Raw genomic sequence first — 17,933 nt, forward strand, 5'->3', positions numbered from 1 at the left:
ATCTACTTACTATGTATTATGGTAGCTAAGCTACCTGCCTATAGATATTGGATAATAGATAGTAAGGTAGATGTATAGAGCGAGCCTCCAAAACGGAAGCAATCACTTACCATAAACTAGCCCTTATCTTCCTTTCAACGGCTAGGAGGTATTTACATTTTAGTATCGTAAATTAGGCCCATTGTTCGGGAGTGCATATACCTACCTAACTACTAGATACCTAATATCTAACTTTATCTGCTTATACCAACCATTTGGGTCAAATCCAAATCGAATCTCATCATCATTCACGATCATTAGATTCGACTTGATGACGCGAATGTCACTACGAAGGTAAAATTCGGTAAAAAATCAAAATGGCGGATTTTATGGCCTGAGTTTTTTTTCTAAACGTACCTATTTTAACGGATTTTTGGTCAAAATTCGTTAGGAAGATGGGCCGTAAAAAGGTAACAGACCAGTCACACTTTTGTATTTCTAATAAATAGATGCCTACTAGCTGATGCCCGCGACTTCATACGCGTGGATTTAGGTTTTCTAAAATCCCGTGGAAACTCTTTGATTTCCCGGGATAAAAAGTAGCCTATGTCGCTCTTCGGGTCTTTATCTATACCCATGCAAAAAATCACGTCGATCCGTTGCTCTGTTTTGACGTGATTGAAGGACAAACCAACAAACAAACACACTTTCGCATTTATAATAAGTAGGTATTATGGGTAGGTACCTACTGATTAGTATGGATTTGAGTACTTAGTAGGTGTTACCTATGTTGTAGTAATTTTATGTGTGTGCCATATTATTTTGTAACATTTCATAAATCTTTTGCTGTAAAACGCACCTTTTTAGTGTTCCGTACCTCAAAAGGAAAAACGGAAAAATCTGAAAACCGTGAATTTAGGGTTAGATCACACAAAAAAAATTAAATTGTGGTCATGAACTAATAATTAGTATTTTCAACTTTCGAAGTGAGTGACTATATCAAGTGGGGTATCATATGAAAGGTCTTCAGCTGTACATTCTAAAATAGATTTTTATTTATTTTTATGCATCAAAGTTTTTGAATTATCGTGCAAAATGTCGAAAAAATACGACTGTAGTACGGAACCCTCATTGCGCGAGCCTGACTCGCACTTGGCTGGTTTTTTTTATTTAGTGATAACAGATCTATTCATTAGAACCTAGTGCCTACCTAGGTTCTAATTAAATTCTTTAACCCAAAATTGTTTCTATCTACTTAAAAAGGTACTTCAGAGGAACCGTCAGACTAAGGCCTTCAGTCCACTCGAGGGTATAATTGTCTGCAGTTTTGGCGGAGGGTCTACCGTCTAACGAAGCTACTCCCAAGACTGGCACCTGCCTGTTGGCCTGATTAACTATCGAGTTTTAATTGAAAGCGGTATTATCAGACGGCACTCTCTCCGTCAGTCGCGCCATTGAAACGTACAGTACCTACCTACGTGGCCGAAAGCAATGTACCTACCTACATCTTTTAGAAGGAGATAGAAAATTTGTAGTGCGTTGTCCCTGTCCCACGATGATGATATTCCTATGTAGGTAGTACCTATAATATTCCCACTAGCAATTTTTTGTAACACAAAAATGAAGTGAACGAATCGCAGAAAAGCTCGAGGCTGCAGTGCACCGTGCACCTCATTAATAGACGCAAATTGACTTCGTTAGCGACGAATAATAATCGCAATGCGCGACGTGGAAAATGCTCATATTTATTTTTTTCTTTTCTCAAATTTCGTACCTTATCTCTTTCTCTCTCTATAATCTCTCTCACTGTCTCTCTGTATACCTACCTACTTAGTGCGAAAAGTTTAAATCGAGATACTCATACCTATGTGACATTTTGTCGGTCTCAACGACAGAGACAACCCTCTACGAAACCGCTATCTCTCTCTAAAGGTTGATAGGTATACAATATTTCTTGCCGACTACTGTACGTGTCTATTTCAGGGTAATGGACCTGATTAGGTACCTTACCTAGTATCAAATTTTGCTATAGTCGACGCATTTTAACACGGAACAGGAAAACCGAGTCGTCGAGTTATCTGTCTGTTTCGCTCGCACTTACCTACGATTTGTAAGTGCGAGCGAAACAGATAGATAACTTCACGACTCAGTTTAAAATGCGTCGATTATAATGTGCCAACATCACATAGAGTCGTAACGTAGAACACTTAAGGTGACGCAGTACGCTCGACTGAAACTGTTTGCTTTTCACTTGACATTGTATGAGAAAGGTGAGAGGCACGATGATTTTCACCAAAATCTAGAGTTTAGGAAAAGTATTTTTGAGAAAAAACTACTGAGTTTATTTCAACTAGTGAATAAATAAACTATGTCTAATGTTAAATTTCTTTAGAATTTTCATACCCCTAATCTTATTTATTTACGCCCAAAGTTGACATAAATTTAGTGTTAAAATAGGAATCTTTTGAGGCTTGTAACTTTAAAATCAATATTTTTTTCAATGTTTCATATATCAATAAATCTAGATAATAACGAGATTAACCGATATAATATTTAGTTTTGAGCGTACTTACAGTATTAAATAATATAGTAATTACCCTCCTACGTTTGTATGAAGAAAGCGCCGTCCTGAGCCCCCTTAAAAGTTAAAACAATAGGTAGGTACCTACCTACGAGGGTAGAAAATTACACGAACAATTAGCTGCTACAAAATTATACTGGCTAACTACTACAATAACATAAGCTAAGTAGGTAGGTAGGTAGGTACTCCAAAAATGTTTTTCTTGTAAAGTAACCATTCAGTAATTGTAACTGAATAACGCTCCTCAATAACAGTCACACGCAATCCACCCTAAAATTGTACAAATTACAAAATGGCGTCGTATCACCCGCCATAATTGCTATAGACAATATTTTTTTTTCATCGGCAAAGGCATAAAGTTCAAAGTCCTGCGAAACGCTTTCTTGTAATTTATTACAATTTCATTTTCACATAATAGCGTCGATACAAAAGAAGTACATAAGGCTGGTGTAAAATAACATTTTAAATGAATCTTTTCGTAGGGGCGCGATAATAGGTATTGCGAACTGTTCTCGCTTGACGCACCCTCTCAATGGAAATCTCTCCGTAACAGTAGAGGTTATTGGACTTTTTGGTGAAATGTTGTTGTTTTTTTTTGTTTTTGAACGAACAGATAAGGCTTTTTTGGTAGTTCATTAACATGGGCGTTTGATTGAGGGAGGACGGGGTTGCAGAGGAATTAATAATGGAAATGGTGATAGCAAAAGTAGTCCAATCTGAAGTTGCAACATGCCAGTCTGCTCAGATACAGCCAAAGACACAAGTTCCCTTCTCTAACATTGCGCAGTCATGCGCCTCCGGAGTCCGACCTCGTGTTAAGATTGTACTAAGTACCTACCAACTTAGTTAGTTATTTTGCGATCACTACTGAGAGATCTACCACTCCGAGTCTACCAATCCGCACATGGCCAGCGTGGTAGACTATGGCCAAAAACCCTTCTCACTCAAAGAAGAGACTCGTGCTCTGTAGTGAGCCGGCGATGGGTTGATCATGATGATGATGGCTGAGAGATATTTGCTGGTCATTGTATCTGCAACGAAACACAATTAGTCGCCGATTTTGCAGCATGGGTTAGCGAGGGGGCTATGCGGGTGCGCGGGGCATCACCACCCCGATTGCCATATCAACGTGTCGCGAACTATATCTATGTAGGTACCCTTCAGGCACCATTATAACATGTCTGTTTATTTTCCTGTAGGTATTAGCAAACCCATTAAACCCAGGTTCACGATTATCCTTCCTGCAGACTCCAGCAAAGATAATAAATAATAATAATAAAAGCATAACGAAAGTCAACAAACATGTGGTCATACGTCCTCTTCGCTCCATAGCAAACTTCCCGACGAGGGTCCGCCAACACAACGAAGTTACACAGTCAAGTACGTAACGAGTGGCCTCTATAGTCTATTGTGTAGGTACGTGTAATGCAGTCAGACGCTGTAACGTGGTTACCGGCCGCCGGGCGCATGCTAATGCCGACTCCGAAAAAAAAAGTAAAAAGTCAACTGTCCAGCGCATCCTGTCAACCGAGTCGAGTTGGCGGGCTTTTTTCATTTTGGAACGTGCTCAGATTTTCTGTGGCGTGATTTTTGCAGATTTTAATTTTCGTTCTCGTCTTGGTGGTCAATTTTGGAATCCAATTTCTTAAATAATATTAGGTAAGTACTGTATAGGAAATTGTTATAAAATGTCTCTGATTCATACACTTAGAAATGTAATTTAAGACAAGTATTTCCATTTCACCTTGTATAAGTTAGGTAGGTACCTATCTACCTAATCATTTTAAGTTTTTTAATCCCCATCTGTAGATATACCAGTGCTTATCTTACAAAATACTCCACAATTATCGACAATCAAGGAGTGTAAAATGGTGTGTAGGTACCTACCTACCTACTTTTGAATAGGTACCTATTGCTTTGACTTTAACTTTGAGGCATTTCCTAATTCCTAAAATTAAGTTCTTAATAAAGTAACAATAGAACAACCTAGATAACTCGTTATCATGAATTAATTAATTAATAAAAATCAAAGTAAAACAAAACAGCAAAACAATTTTAAAAACAGAATTTATTATTTTTACTTGTTCATTTAAAGTTTAGTTAAAATCTCTCTTCTATAAGTACCTAGGTACAACTTACAAGTCCTTTACAATCTTAGTACTTAACAAATACAATAAAAGTAGAATTATCAAAATAACGATCACTGTAATTCGTTCACCATGACCACGACATAGCCTACTCCCTACTCCATTGCAATGCAGCCGGGGGTTTCACATTACAAAAATGTTCGAAGTTCGAACACGACACCGCATACCTGGCGCTTTGTCGAATAATTTGATAAATATCTCCATTACGGTATGAAATTCAATGCTTTTATGAGATTAACGAACGCTTTCAAATATGATTTGGTGTGACGCGTCAAAGCCGATAGAAGGCAGATGTGGGATTGTGGTGACTGTGTGTAACAACTAACATCCCACATATTTTTGAGTGCACTTTTACATGCCGGGTGTTTGAAAAACAGTTCAAATCTCAGATGCCCTAATTTAGAGCTTTTTTTAAAATTTAAACTTCTTGTGCTATTGGTAGAATAGATGGGGAGTATAACAGGTTAGCATAGATACTTAGTTAATAATAATTGCCATCTGATGTTACCACACCTCCTATGCCATAGATAGATACCTACCATTGCCCTACAGAACCTTAAATAGTAAGTATATGTCTACTAAACCTATGTATAGGAATTAAAAATGAAAATAGGTAGTGATCGCAATAGTAGTCCAATCTGAAGTTGCAACATGGCAGTCTGCGCAGGTACAGCCAAAACACGCAAGCTTCGCTGAGATATCTTTTTGATAGATAATGGACATGTTGGTAGGTAGTCACCTAATGTGGAACCCGGGACCTCTGACTACTAAGACAACAGCGCTTACCACTGCGCCAGGGAGGTCGTCAAAAATATCTATAGAGGTACGGTACCTAAGTATATACTTACATACATACGTCATAGGTGCTATCATTAATCTGCGAGGGGATACGTCAACGGATGCTGGGACACGTTCTCCCTCTCCGATGACACTTAGAGGGAAGAGGCTCGAGCTAGACACTCATTCACACTTACGAAATAAGTATAACAATAGCTGCTAATGTGAATGTGCCATTATGCTATTATTATGTCCAAATTGATTGTAGCTCAGCTCTCAAATCAAATCAAGTGATTTATTCAAAATAGGTAAAGGTATATACTTTTAGAAAGCTGTGATAGCCTAGTGGTTAGAACGTCCGCCTTCTTATCGGAGGTCGGGGGTTCGATCCCGGGCACGCACCTCAAACTTTTCGGAGTTATGTGCGTTTTAATTAATTAAATATCACTTGCTTTAACGGTGAAGGAAAACATCGTGAGGAAACCTGCATGCCCGAGAGTTCTCCATAATGTTCTCAAAGGTGTGTGAAGTCTACCAATCCGCACATGGCCAGTGTGGTAGACTATGGCCAAAACCCTTCTCACGCTGAGAGGAGACCCGTGCTCTGTAGTGAGCCGGCAATGGGTTGATCATGATGATGATGATACTTTTAGAAAGTCGGTTGCTGCATTTGTAAGATGATATATAGTGGTGATAATTTTTACGCGAACTTAAAAACTAAAGCTACGAGGGCTCCAAACGCGCCCAGGTCTGAGAAGAGCCCACAACAAACTCAGCCGGGTATTCTTTTTATTATCACCACTTTACAAGTTCACTTAAACTTATTGGAACTATTATCACAAAGCCGTTAAGCAACTCATTCCCAAGCTTTCTTATCATTCACTTAATTAATAATCCTAATTCCTACCTCATACAGCCGTACTCAGAGTCGCTTAATCGTTACTTAAGTTTAGTTAAAACGAGACAGAGCTATATCTCTCACATAAATCTGTCTAATTTTAACTCGAATCTTAAGTAACGATTAGCGACTCTGAGTACGGCTGTAAGTATTTTAGAATGTAGGTTCACTAGATGACCCGCGACTTCGACCATGACGACTTAGGTTTTTAAAAATCCCGCGATAATTCTTTGATTTCCCAGGATAAAACATAGTCTGTGTTCGACTCCGGAATGCAAGCTATCTCAGTACCAAATTTCGTCAAAATCGGTTCAGTGCCATGAAAAGGTACAAGACAAACAGTCACTTTCGCATTTATAGTACAGTACGCGGCAGAAAGTAATGTACATCGGTCTGTAGCATGACATTTCGGCTTTGTAGAGCGTTTTCTCTGTCACTCATACCATATGCCATATTTTGTACACTTGTTTTATTATTGTAAGATTGTACCTACCTGTACTGACTGTACTGACTTTTGTAAGCGCTTGTATACCTAAGTCTAAATCGAAAAATACTTAAATAAAATATACAAATACAAACACAAATATCTATATGACGTTTTGTCGGTCTCAACGACAGAGACGATGCTCTACAAATCTACTCTGCAAAAAGAGTAATCTCCGTAGCACAGCAGCCCCCCTGTATTATTAATCATGTCACGACAGCGCGGGGCGTGCCGCTGTCGTGTCGTGTCGCCCCCGTCGTGACATTTACATGACAATCTACCCTTATGTAATAGCAGATACATAACTACATTTTGTAATCTTGGTACTTAGTCGTCGTGATTTTTTGTTTTGGTCTGTCTATGTCTATGTTTATCGTTTAGGTACCTAATAGTAATAAAAGTACAATCTATCTAAATATATAAAAGGAAGAGGTGACTGAATGACTGACTGATCTATATCAACGCACAGCTCAAAGTACTGAACGGATCGGGCTGGGCATGCAGATAGCTATTATGACGTAGGCATCTTTGCTTTTAAAAACTTTTTTAAATTAGGATAATATATTAGCCAAGTTTATTATGCCGACTAATATTCCCCTTTCCCCTCCAACTAAGCGTGAAACTTGTGCTAGGAGTAGGTACGACAATAGTGCGACGGGTGGAGTTTGAACCGGCGACCTTTCGGATTTCAGTCCGCTCCCTTAGGCGTTGAGCAATCGAATCTCTAGAATCTAGAGGTACATTACCTACGTGCGGGATCGAACCCCGGACTCCAGTAGGAGGCCGTTGTCTTAACCACTAGGCTATCTATCACTATTCACAAGTTCATCATCATGATCAACCCATCACCGGCTCACTACAGAGTATACGGGTCTCCTCTCAGAGTGAGAAGGGTTTTGGCCATAGTCTACCACGCTGGCCATGTGTGGTGTGAGTATTGGTAGACTTCACACACTTTTGAGAACATTATGGAGAACTCTCAGGCATTCAGGTTTCCTCACGATGTTTTGCTTCACCATAAGTGATACTTATTTTATTACTTAAAACGCCCATAACTCCGAAAAGTTAGAGGTGCGTGCCCGGGATCAAACCCCCGACGATTAGAAGGCAGACGTCCTGTCCTGACCACTAGGCTATCACAGCGTATTCACAAGTTACTATTCAAGTAAGTAATGCATTTCTGGGATTGTAAAGTAAAAATAGATATGGCAGATAGATATATTATATACCTAAGTATAGTTAGCAGCTAAGGTAGGTATATAATTGATGTTAGTACAGAGTACTATTATATCTTCTGTGCTCATATTTTTACCGAAGCTTCTTGCCAAAACCATACTGCTAAAATTAATACATTTCCCATTTCCAGACTACTGTCGCCACCTATTGATACGAATTGGCAACAGCAATAATTCCATAGACCTTTCAAGTTTCAACGGATAGATAGAATTCCCATTAGAGCTCGTAGTCGTACGAATAAAGCTCGTCATGCACAAGGCAATTTTTCACCACAACCACAATAGTCTTATTGCTTTTACATCGATGTAGGCGTTTGACCGAGCATCCGAGCAGATTTAAACGTTAGTGACTGGACAGTTGGTCATTCGTTAGTGGTTAGCCCATCGTTAGCCGACGTGACTTGCCCTTTCAGAGTTTGTCATTATAGTCTTCGTCTTGAGTGCCCTGTCTCGCAACCTTAATTTGTTTTTAAAATCCTCGAGACTTGAGAGTACTCCGTATTTATTATTATTGTTTATTTTTTCTTTATGTCCTATTGATAGGTAACTTTTAGGGATTAAGTAGATATAGATTAAAATACCTAATTGTATTGCTTTAATAATGTTCATGAACATTTGGGCACGTTTGGAACCCTCCTAGCTTTAGTTTTAAGTTTACATAATTAATTATTTATCATTAAAATTCAACAACTGACCATCAAAAAGTAATGGTAGGTACCTACTTGATAGGTACCTACCTAATTTGAATAAATGATTTGCTTTGATTAAATTAAAAACTGTCCATTTTTTGAAGGTAGGTACTCAAAATTAATTTTTTCAGCTCTTAGTTTGACGTGTTACGTGAGTTCATCAGTTTTATTCAAATTTAATTAAGAAAGATGTATCTAAATAATTTAGTAATTTCCGGACGGGTAAAACCCCTTAAAAATTCTAAGCTTAAAAAGATTAGAATCCAGAGACAAATTCAATAAAAAATGTATGTGCAGTGGAAGTATGTGAAGTGCCGTTTTACTTTGACATGCTGTCTCTCTGTTACAGTGTTTCTACTTTTAGAAGTTTCGCCTTATTTTAGGGGAAAACGACTAATATTAGGTTTAGGGCGTTATTATGTTGACGGGGGGGTTTATGGTAATTTCTACGTGTAATTTAAAGTAAAATTAAATTTCCGGTAAAAAAAATGATTTTTTTAAATTGTTGAATGTGTATTTCTATAGGTATGAAAACTTATCAGCTAGGCATTCATTAGACACAAATGTAATAACCTTGCCAAGCACCTACGCACTACGTCACAAGACTTAAAATTTAGAATCGTAAAATGATTCTAAAAACGCAAAAAATTAATTTTGTTAGAGTAATAATTACTTAAAGTAAAATAACTGTAACGCGTAATATAGTTTATTTTTTAAACTCAGAGACCAAAATGACAGGTAGAAATGTCAAACTTAAAAATAATGATATCAGCTTAACAAATAAAGTGTGGCCCTCATGGTTCTGGTTCAGATTAAAATCGTTTGTAAAATAATACTATTTCATGCATACCTAGTGAAATAATCATACGAAATGTGTAATCACGAGGTTAAAAAGAAGCACTTATCAAATATTATTTGAAAGACTTTAAGAATAATTAGTAAACAATTACTTAGCTAAGGATTTTTTTAATAACTAGTATGTAAAACTAAATTAATTAAGAATTAATTCATTCGTAGGTATTTCATTTGAATTGGAATTAGTTATAGCTATTTTAAACATTTTGTTGTCTCATTACACATCTCACAAGAAAACCTATAAATATGTTATCGTTAAGTATCGATTTCACGACATCACTATTAAAGAGCCGTAAAAAAACAGGCAAACACGAAACGTCATTTTGGTCTCCGGCATTTGAAAAATAAAAGTGTGTTTGTTTGTTGTTTTGTTGGTTTGTCCTTCAATCACGTCGCAACGGTGCAACGAATTGTCGTGATTTTTTGCATGGGTATAGATAAAGACTGGAGAGTGACATAGGCTTTTATCCCGGAAAATCAAAGAGCTCCCACGGGATTTTTTTTAAAAACCTTATTCCACGCAGATGAAGTCGCGGGCATCAGCTAGTAGCCTATAAATCAGGGTAATTCAAATAATTTTTAGGGTTATTTATTGCAAATTCTAACAGAAACAAGGGTAAAATCTAAAATCGAAAGTGGAAACACTGCTGACTTTGACATTGACAAAACATCAACAACATCCGTTTCGTTCGAACTTCGAAATATTGATAAAAACTGATAAGAATTAACCCGGGTTTAAAGTACTTTGCGCTTCGGAATTAAGTGTAATTTCATCGAATACATTGAGTGCACGCATGAACTCAGAATTGTTTTTATTTAATAGTTAGTTAATGTTGAATGAAAATGGGTGTGCAGAGCGATAAAGTGTTACAAGCTGTGTCGGGTAGGGAAGCTGTGAAAATGGTGTTAAAGTGTGCATTTATAGGCTTATGGCAAATGATTATTCTCGCGGTACGAAGGTTATGGAAAGGACACCGGAGAAAACTCTCCAAAAATTGTCCACCGGTTGAACTTACGGTGGATTCCTCTATCGGCGTACATTGCTACATCAAAATAATGGTACGCCACGCCGGTAACTTTTAAATTTTTCTAAGGTCCTTAGGTACAAGTGCTTGACTTACTTGATAAAAGAAATAAGAAATTTTATTTTGCTTTCAGAACTCGCTTACCATAGTAGTAGCAGTAGAATAAGCTCCCAATTTATTCTGTAAATAATATGTTTAAATAATAATTGTTTAACAATAAATTAAGTACATTAATCGCCAAGTTAAGTAAGTAAGTACTTAATTATAAATTGTATAATTTGCCAGGAATAAAAAAACTTTTATGTTAAACTAGCTGATGCCCGCGACTTCGTCCGCGTGGAAGTAGGTTTTTAAAAATCCCGTGGGAACTCTTTGATTTTCCGGGATAAAAAGTAGCCTATGTCACTCTCCAGGTCTTTATCTATACTCATGCAAAAAATCACGTCAATCCGTTGCACCGTTGCGACGTGATTGAAGGACAAACCAACAAACCAATAAACCAACAAACAAACACACTTTCGCATTTATAATAAGGGTACTGAGGTACTGATAAGTAAGTGAGTATAAGTATTTCTTTATAAATTAAAAAGAAAAGTCCTGATTCACGCATTGACTCATCTGACCGACTCGACATCATTCGTCAACGTCCAACCCAAACCCTTAGGCGCCGTCCTATTGTCATCGCTCGTGCGATGATGCGTGCGTCCAACGAAAATGATCGCGCGTCCCGTGCGTTCAAACAAACTGTGTTCTACTGAATGTCCTATTGAAGATCGCGCGATCATGCGATGCGTTCATATTGTTATTTCATCGCACGATGAAATGGCATCGCAGTGCGATGACAATAGGACGGCGCCATAGACATTAAAAGCTGTAACCCTTAGATATAAAATGCTAAAATTTTAAACAGTTTTGCTTTATAATGTACATAAGGAACAAGGCCATATTTTTCGAAATTCCCATGGAAGCAAAACTGCATGCAGTCACTAGTAATTAATAATTCTATTCCAGTAAGTATACATAAACAACAAAAATATTTCTAGGGAGTCAAATACCACTATGTCGAAACAGGCCCTAAAAGTGGCAAGAAAGTTCTAATTCTTGGAGATGCACCAGACATGGGTGACCTCTGGGTTCCAAGGTGGTCTGCGGTAGTGAGGAGACTTGCTGAAACTGATCACCATGTTATCACCCTGGATCTGAGAGGAACCGGAGGGAGTGAAGGAGGTGGAAGGGCTGATCTGGCACCTCCAAGGGTTGTTAGCGAGTTGAGGGCTTTGCTGCTGGCTCTTGGGGCTTCTGAGACAAACCCAGCTGTGGTCATTGGCTTTGGCATTGGTGGTATGTTGACTTGGTGAGTTCAAAGCGCATTTTCTAAGAGCCTCAACAGCTCAATCGGTATAGGAGTGGACTGAAAACCGAAAGGTCGACGGTTCAAACCCCGCCCATTGCACTATTGTCGTACCTACTCCTAGCACAAGCCTGACGCTTAATTGGAGGGGAAAGGGGAATATTAGTCATTTAACATGGCTAATATTCTTTTTAAAAAAATAAAATAAAAATAATGTTTACTTAATCAGATCGGATCCTTTCCTTCTTTACTTTCGAACTTTCGCAATTAAAGCTTGGTCTGATAGATAATTTATCTGTTTTTGGGGTTCTGTACCTCAAAAGGAAAAAAGGAACCCTTATAGGATCACTTTGTCTGCTTGTCTGTCAAGAAACCTATAGGGTAGGTACCTACTTCCTGTTGACCTAGAATCATGAAATTTGGCAGGTAGGTAGGTTTCATAGTAATAGTAAAGAGAAAAATCCGAAAACCGTTGATTTATGGTTACATACAAAAAAAAAATGTGTTCATGAACAAATAATTAGTATTTTAAACTTTCAAAATAAGATAACTATACCAAGTGGGGTATCATATGAAAGGGCTCTGACTCGCATTTGGCCAGGTTTTTTTTAATTATCTAGCCTAGTTCTTACAAAGAAATCTTTAAATCATGTAGGTCATTGCACCATGATTATCTGTTATACTCATTAATCGGTTCTAGTATGTTACAACATATTATCACTATAGTATTGTTATCACTTTATCAGTATAACTCCAAAGTTCTGGGCTCACATACTGATGCGATGAACACTTTTTATGTCACCATCAGACAAAAGATGCAATAAGTTACTTATAGTGCAGGGACTGAAAACATTAGAAATCATTTTAGTAAAAAAAAAAAAAAAACACATTTTCAATGTAGAGAAGGTTTGTTGCAATATTTGTACTGAATAGACTAACACACAGAGAATTAAGAAAGTGAGTTATTGTACAAGTAAAGGAATAAATCCGAAAACCGTGAATTTGTGGTTACGTAACAGAAAAAAAAATGGTTGTTCATGAACAAATATTAGTATTTTCAAAGTTACATAACTATACCAAGAGGGGTATCATAATATGAAAGTTCTTTACTTGTACATTCTTAAACAGATTTTTATTTATTTTCATGCATAATAGTTTTTGATGTATCGTGCAAAATATAAAAAAAATACGACTGTAATACGGAACCCTCGGTGCGCGAGTCTGACTCGACCTTGGCCATTTTCTATTCGACAAACTGACTGACAAGAAAGCAAGATTATGTTGCATTGTCATCTAGTTCAAACCTGTTTTGCAAAATTTGAACTGAACAGACAAACAGACAGACAAGAAAGCGAGCTAATAAAAATGTGTTAATATAAGAGTCTGATATATAAGAGTCTGGTATAATCTGAGAAACCGTTATTTCAACGTTTTTCAGTCATGCCATTATTATTTACCTTTCTCTTACATATTATATTTGTGTATAGTGTTACAGAATGTAGTTGTAATAGAATGATGAACGCCGCCTTCGTTTCTTTATAGGCAAGAGGTCTAACATAATTGTACGGATCTGTTTGATTGTAAGGTACCTAGTCCACTGCCACAGCTCGCTGGTGAGCAAATTCGCGGCGATCGCAGCGCCGCACCCCAACCTCTACTGGCAGCACCCGCCTGCCGACTTCTGCCAGGGCTCCATACACTTCATACAGGTAAAGCATTCCTAGCAGTGAGGGCTCTAGACATACCGGATTATAGGGCACTTTTTATACTAATAGCGGAAGATAAGAGAAGCGATCGAAATTAGTCGCCACCCGAATTTCAATCATGACAATGGATGTATGCTGCCCTCAGGGTGAACCTTTTTGACGCTAAGACAATGGCATCAGTCATGGGACAAGACGCTGTGCGAGCAGCGGCGCGCAGTCTTAACCGCGACGCGTACGCGAACTGACTCCCTTTGAAAAAGGACCCCGGATGGGTTAGAAACTAGTCGGGCTAACGTCGACTACACACGTCAGTAAATCCGGGTGTGAGATATTATATAATATAATGCTTTGAAAAGTTAGAGGTGCGTGTCCGGGATTGAACCCCCGACCTCCCGAAAAGAAGGCGGACGTCTTAACCACCAGGCTATCACTGCTTCAAACATATATGGTGGTTATAACTTATACATGCTTGTTCCAGTGGCCCCACTTCCCGGAGAGCTGGTTAGCGGAGGGCGTACTGCAAGAAGGCACGCAGTGGGGCAGCTCGCGCGCCCGGGACTGGAGCGGGGCGCTCAATTATGTCAGAGGTGAGTGCCGTTACTATACAGGTGGAGGCCCGTGACCAATTCATCATCATCATCAACCGATAGACGTCCAGGCATATGTCTCTTGTAGGGACTTCCACGCCCTACGGTCTTGCGCCGCCGCCATCCAGCGGCTCCCTGCGACTCGTCTGATGTCGTCCGTCCACCTAGTGGGGGTCTTCCAACCCTGCGTCTTCCAGTGCGAGGTCGCCATTCCAGCACCTTGAGACCCCAACGTCTGTCGGTTTTACGAACTATGTGCCCTGCCCATTGCTCGAAGTGTTCGAGGCCCCCACGGGCCCATCGCATGATCATGCACATTGATTCAAAAGTTATGAGGCTCTGACAGACGGACGGACAAATGCAAATTCAAAGTAGACCCGGAGACTAGCTTCACTCAGTCAATCACTGGTTCTGGCACGCAGGAGCTGCATGGTACCGCATCCACCCTGAACATAAGGTCCAAGCGCGGGGCCTGCTGGTGGGGTCGCGGCACAGCGCAGCGCAGCTCGTGGCCAGCGCGCAGTACTGCGCCAGCCCTGCGCTGCGCCTCGTCACCGCGCCCGGCCCCGGGGACAAAGACCTGCCCGGGATGGTGCTGGACTTCTTTGTGGGTGAGTTGTTAGCTCGACACAGTTGACCAATTTAGCATAGGTAACCTTACTTTTTCTTGTTCCTTATATTTCCTACTCTCGATTACAGAATACAAATACATTTGTTGATCCAACACAATATAAACATTTACAAAGATCATGCCTTAAAATGTAGGTAACCTAACAAATAGTGTCAAAAATGTGTCGTGCCAACGGAAAGGCCCGCGGGGTGATTACGTATTTCGCGACAAGCGTAAATCTCGCGCTCATTGCTGTCAAACGTCTCGCTCGAGAGAGACAGCAATAGCCACAACAGAAAATAAGAAGAAGAGAGACAGCAAATAAACTGTCAGATTGCTACTGCTGTCGCTACTGCAACGTTTAAGGTAATCACCCCGCCGAACTCAGCTAAATGTTGGTAAAGTTAAGTTAACAAATGGTTGGTCATATCTAAAACTTTGACCTGATTTCATTTGGTAACCTATTCGCGCTATGTTCTTTCATTTACCTACCTATTACGATTGAAAAAATACTTTTCACTTGGTTAACAAATGATAGTGATAGGGATCTGGTGTGTTAAGCATCAATAGCTGAACCGGTACATTGAGTGGACTGAAAACCGAAAGGTCGACGGTTCAAATCCCGCCCGTTGCACTATTATCGTACCTACTCTTAGCACAAGCTTGACGCTTAGTTGGAGAGCAAAAGGGGAATATTAGTCATTTAACATGGCTAATATTTAAAAAAAAAACGTAATGTGTATGATAGTAATGAAATGGTTTTTGTTCGTTATAGGCAAACAGAAGCCCCCCGAAGAGATACCGCGGGGGTTGGTGGGCAGGGTGCTGGGCGCGGTGGCGGACCGCGGCCGCGTGCTCACTCGCCTCGCCTTGCCGGCCAACGCGTGATATTTGAACATGCTGTACATATCCAAGAAACTTGTGTGAAAATTAAAAACGCCTTACCGCCATATACTGAAACGGTTCTTAATAATTGGGTATTTTCCTACTTTTGAATTTGATAAATATTATTACTTTATTATAAACTAGGATAAAAATAATGACGTACGCTGAAAAAAATATTAAAATCCAACAAAGATTTACTAAGTTACAGGCATTTTAATTTTTGAGTGGGGGGTCTTGTATCCCTTTCTCGCAAAACGAAAATTTGTATGAAACCGCACGAAGCTACTATGGCATTAGTAAGGTGTGACGTCAAAATGCTATATCGCTATTTCTGTCTAATCAGTAATGCTTATAACTTTTTTGTTATTTGGTCGTTTTAATTAGTTTTTTCAGTTTTCGTCATTATTTTTATCCTAGTTTATAATAATGTAATAAAAAATTGGGGTCAAATACCCAATTGGGGAGCTAGCGAAAAAAATGGTGGAATTCAACGAAATATTTATTGGGGACCAAAAAACTCAAAAAAATATTTTTTTAATTGATTAGCGCTTGGCTCCAATCAGCCCCACCAGCAAGTGATGATGCAGCCTAAGGTGGAGCGCGCTTGCTTAGGAAATGCTTCTTGCACTCTTCTTCTTATTCACTCTTTACTTGAAAGAGGAGGGGAAAACTGTTAAAAGTGGAGGGGAAAACTGATGCCGGAAAAGCGTTCCATATCCTAACGAATCGAATTGGAAACAAGGAGGCAAATCGCTTCGTACGTGTCCGTGGAATTGTATTGTTTTGAACGAAATCACAAACTTTGGACTAAATTTTAGCAGTTTTAGACTGTTTTGCTTAGAAATGAGTTCAAGTAAGAAGTCATCATGAACTGTGACTCAATTTCAGCATAGTTTTAGGCGGTTTTGCTTGGAAATGATTTCAGATTAATTGTATTTAGTGGGTCCGTGAAAAAAACTATTTCGATCAGAAATTTGCTAGCTCTTCAACTATTTCATATAACAACTTATTATACTTATGTTCAATTTGCGTTTTATCGCTTGTACTAAAAAAATGCGAAATATGTTCTACATTCCTAAGTATTTAAATAAGAAATTAGTAGAGTTAAAGCTTATGTCCGCGCCTTACAGATTTTAAAAGCAGACGACATAATTTCTTTAACTGTAAATAAAATGAGGGTAGATAGGTAGATTGCATTTTGTAAGCATGATGATGATTGTAACTATTCTTGCCAGTGAAGCATTGTTGTATGTGTTGTATTAATTAAGTAATACTTAAACAATGTTGCCATAATATATTTTAAATATTATTATTATTATTATTTTCGTTCAGGGTTGCAAATTTTCGGTACATTTTTTTAATAAAATGATTGAAAAATTTCGCCGCCTATTAGGAATTAAGAGAAGTACGAATATTTTATTAAATCTAATATATTAGAAATTAGAATAAGTTTGAATGTTATCTACTTTTGATAATAATGTATAAGAAATTTCATTCCAAACTATACTATGTATAGCAGGCAAATAAATGAAATTATAATAGTTTTGTAACAATATTTTCATTTTGTGTAGATATTATATTATATTCACCCCTTAAATAATCCCATGTTGTAATCTAATGGGAACACCGAAGGGAGGGAGGGATATCTGAGCCAAATAAAGAAATGATTACGGATCTTAGACCACATTAATTGCATGACAATTGCAAAGATAACACTTATCAGTGCACTTTATTACCGGGCGACATTTTATCGCACGCAAAGAATTGACCCCGCCCGACCCTAACCACGGCTATCGATCACTATTGGAAATCACCGAACGATTTATTGATTTGAATGTCAATTGATCTTGTAAATACGTTAAGGTGCCTTTACTTGTTGTTTACACTGAAACACACCTAACTTTTATCATACGCATAAAACTGGCGGTTGACTTTTCATTTGAACTTTATATTTTAACCTGCTGTTACTAATTAGGTAGGTATATATCTTAGCACCAGGTTAAAATATAAATTATAATTATTTAAAGAGATTTAAAGATTTACATTGTTTATTTTAGTAATTATTATCACTCATCAGTCTTTAAAAGATACGGCCTCTTTGGCATTACAGAGAGATTAGTTAGT

General features: G+C 38.3%; 1 protein-coding gene across 1 annotated transcript; it reads left to right on the forward strand.

Annotated features, from left to right (window-relative positions):
• The first annotated feature begins 10,311 nt into the window (after positions 1-10,311).
• LOC117986527 (epoxide hydrolase 4-like) lies at positions 10,312-17,350 on the forward strand. Its single transcript, XM_034973367.2, has 6 exons — positions 10,312-10,704; positions 11,714-12,024; positions 13,607-13,730; positions 14,206-14,314; positions 14,737-14,925; positions 15,700-17,350. The coding sequence occupies exons 1-6, from the start codon at positions 10,483-10,485 to the stop codon at positions 15,810-15,812; spliced, it is 1,068 nt and encodes a 355-aa protein (XP_034829258.1). The 5' UTR covers positions 10,312-10,482; the 3' UTR covers positions 15,813-17,350.
• Positions 17,351-17,933: the final 583 nt, after the last annotated feature.

Source organism: Maniola hyperantus, chromosome 11 (genome assembly GCF_902806685.2).
Source record: "Maniola hyperantus chromosome 11, iAphHyp1.2, whole genome shotgun sequence".
NCBI classification, from domain to species: Eukaryota; Metazoa; Arthropoda; class Insecta; order Lepidoptera; family Nymphalidae; genus Maniola; species Maniola hyperantus.

Bases quoted from the DNA above. Each gene is read 5' to 3' on its own strand.
- LOC117986527 (XM_034973367.2), top strand. From the start codon at position 10,483: ATGAAAATGGGTGTGCAGAGCGATAAAGTGTTACAAGCTGTGTCGGGT. The intron at 12,025-13,606 runs GTGAGTTCAAAG...TTTGATTGTAAG, and splicing joins ATTGGTGGTATGTTGACTTG to GTACCTAGTCCACTGCCACA. The intron at 14,926-15,699 runs GTGAGTTGTTAG...TGTTCGTTATAG, and splicing joins GGTGCTGGACTTCTTTGTGG to GCAAACAGAAGCCCCCCGAA.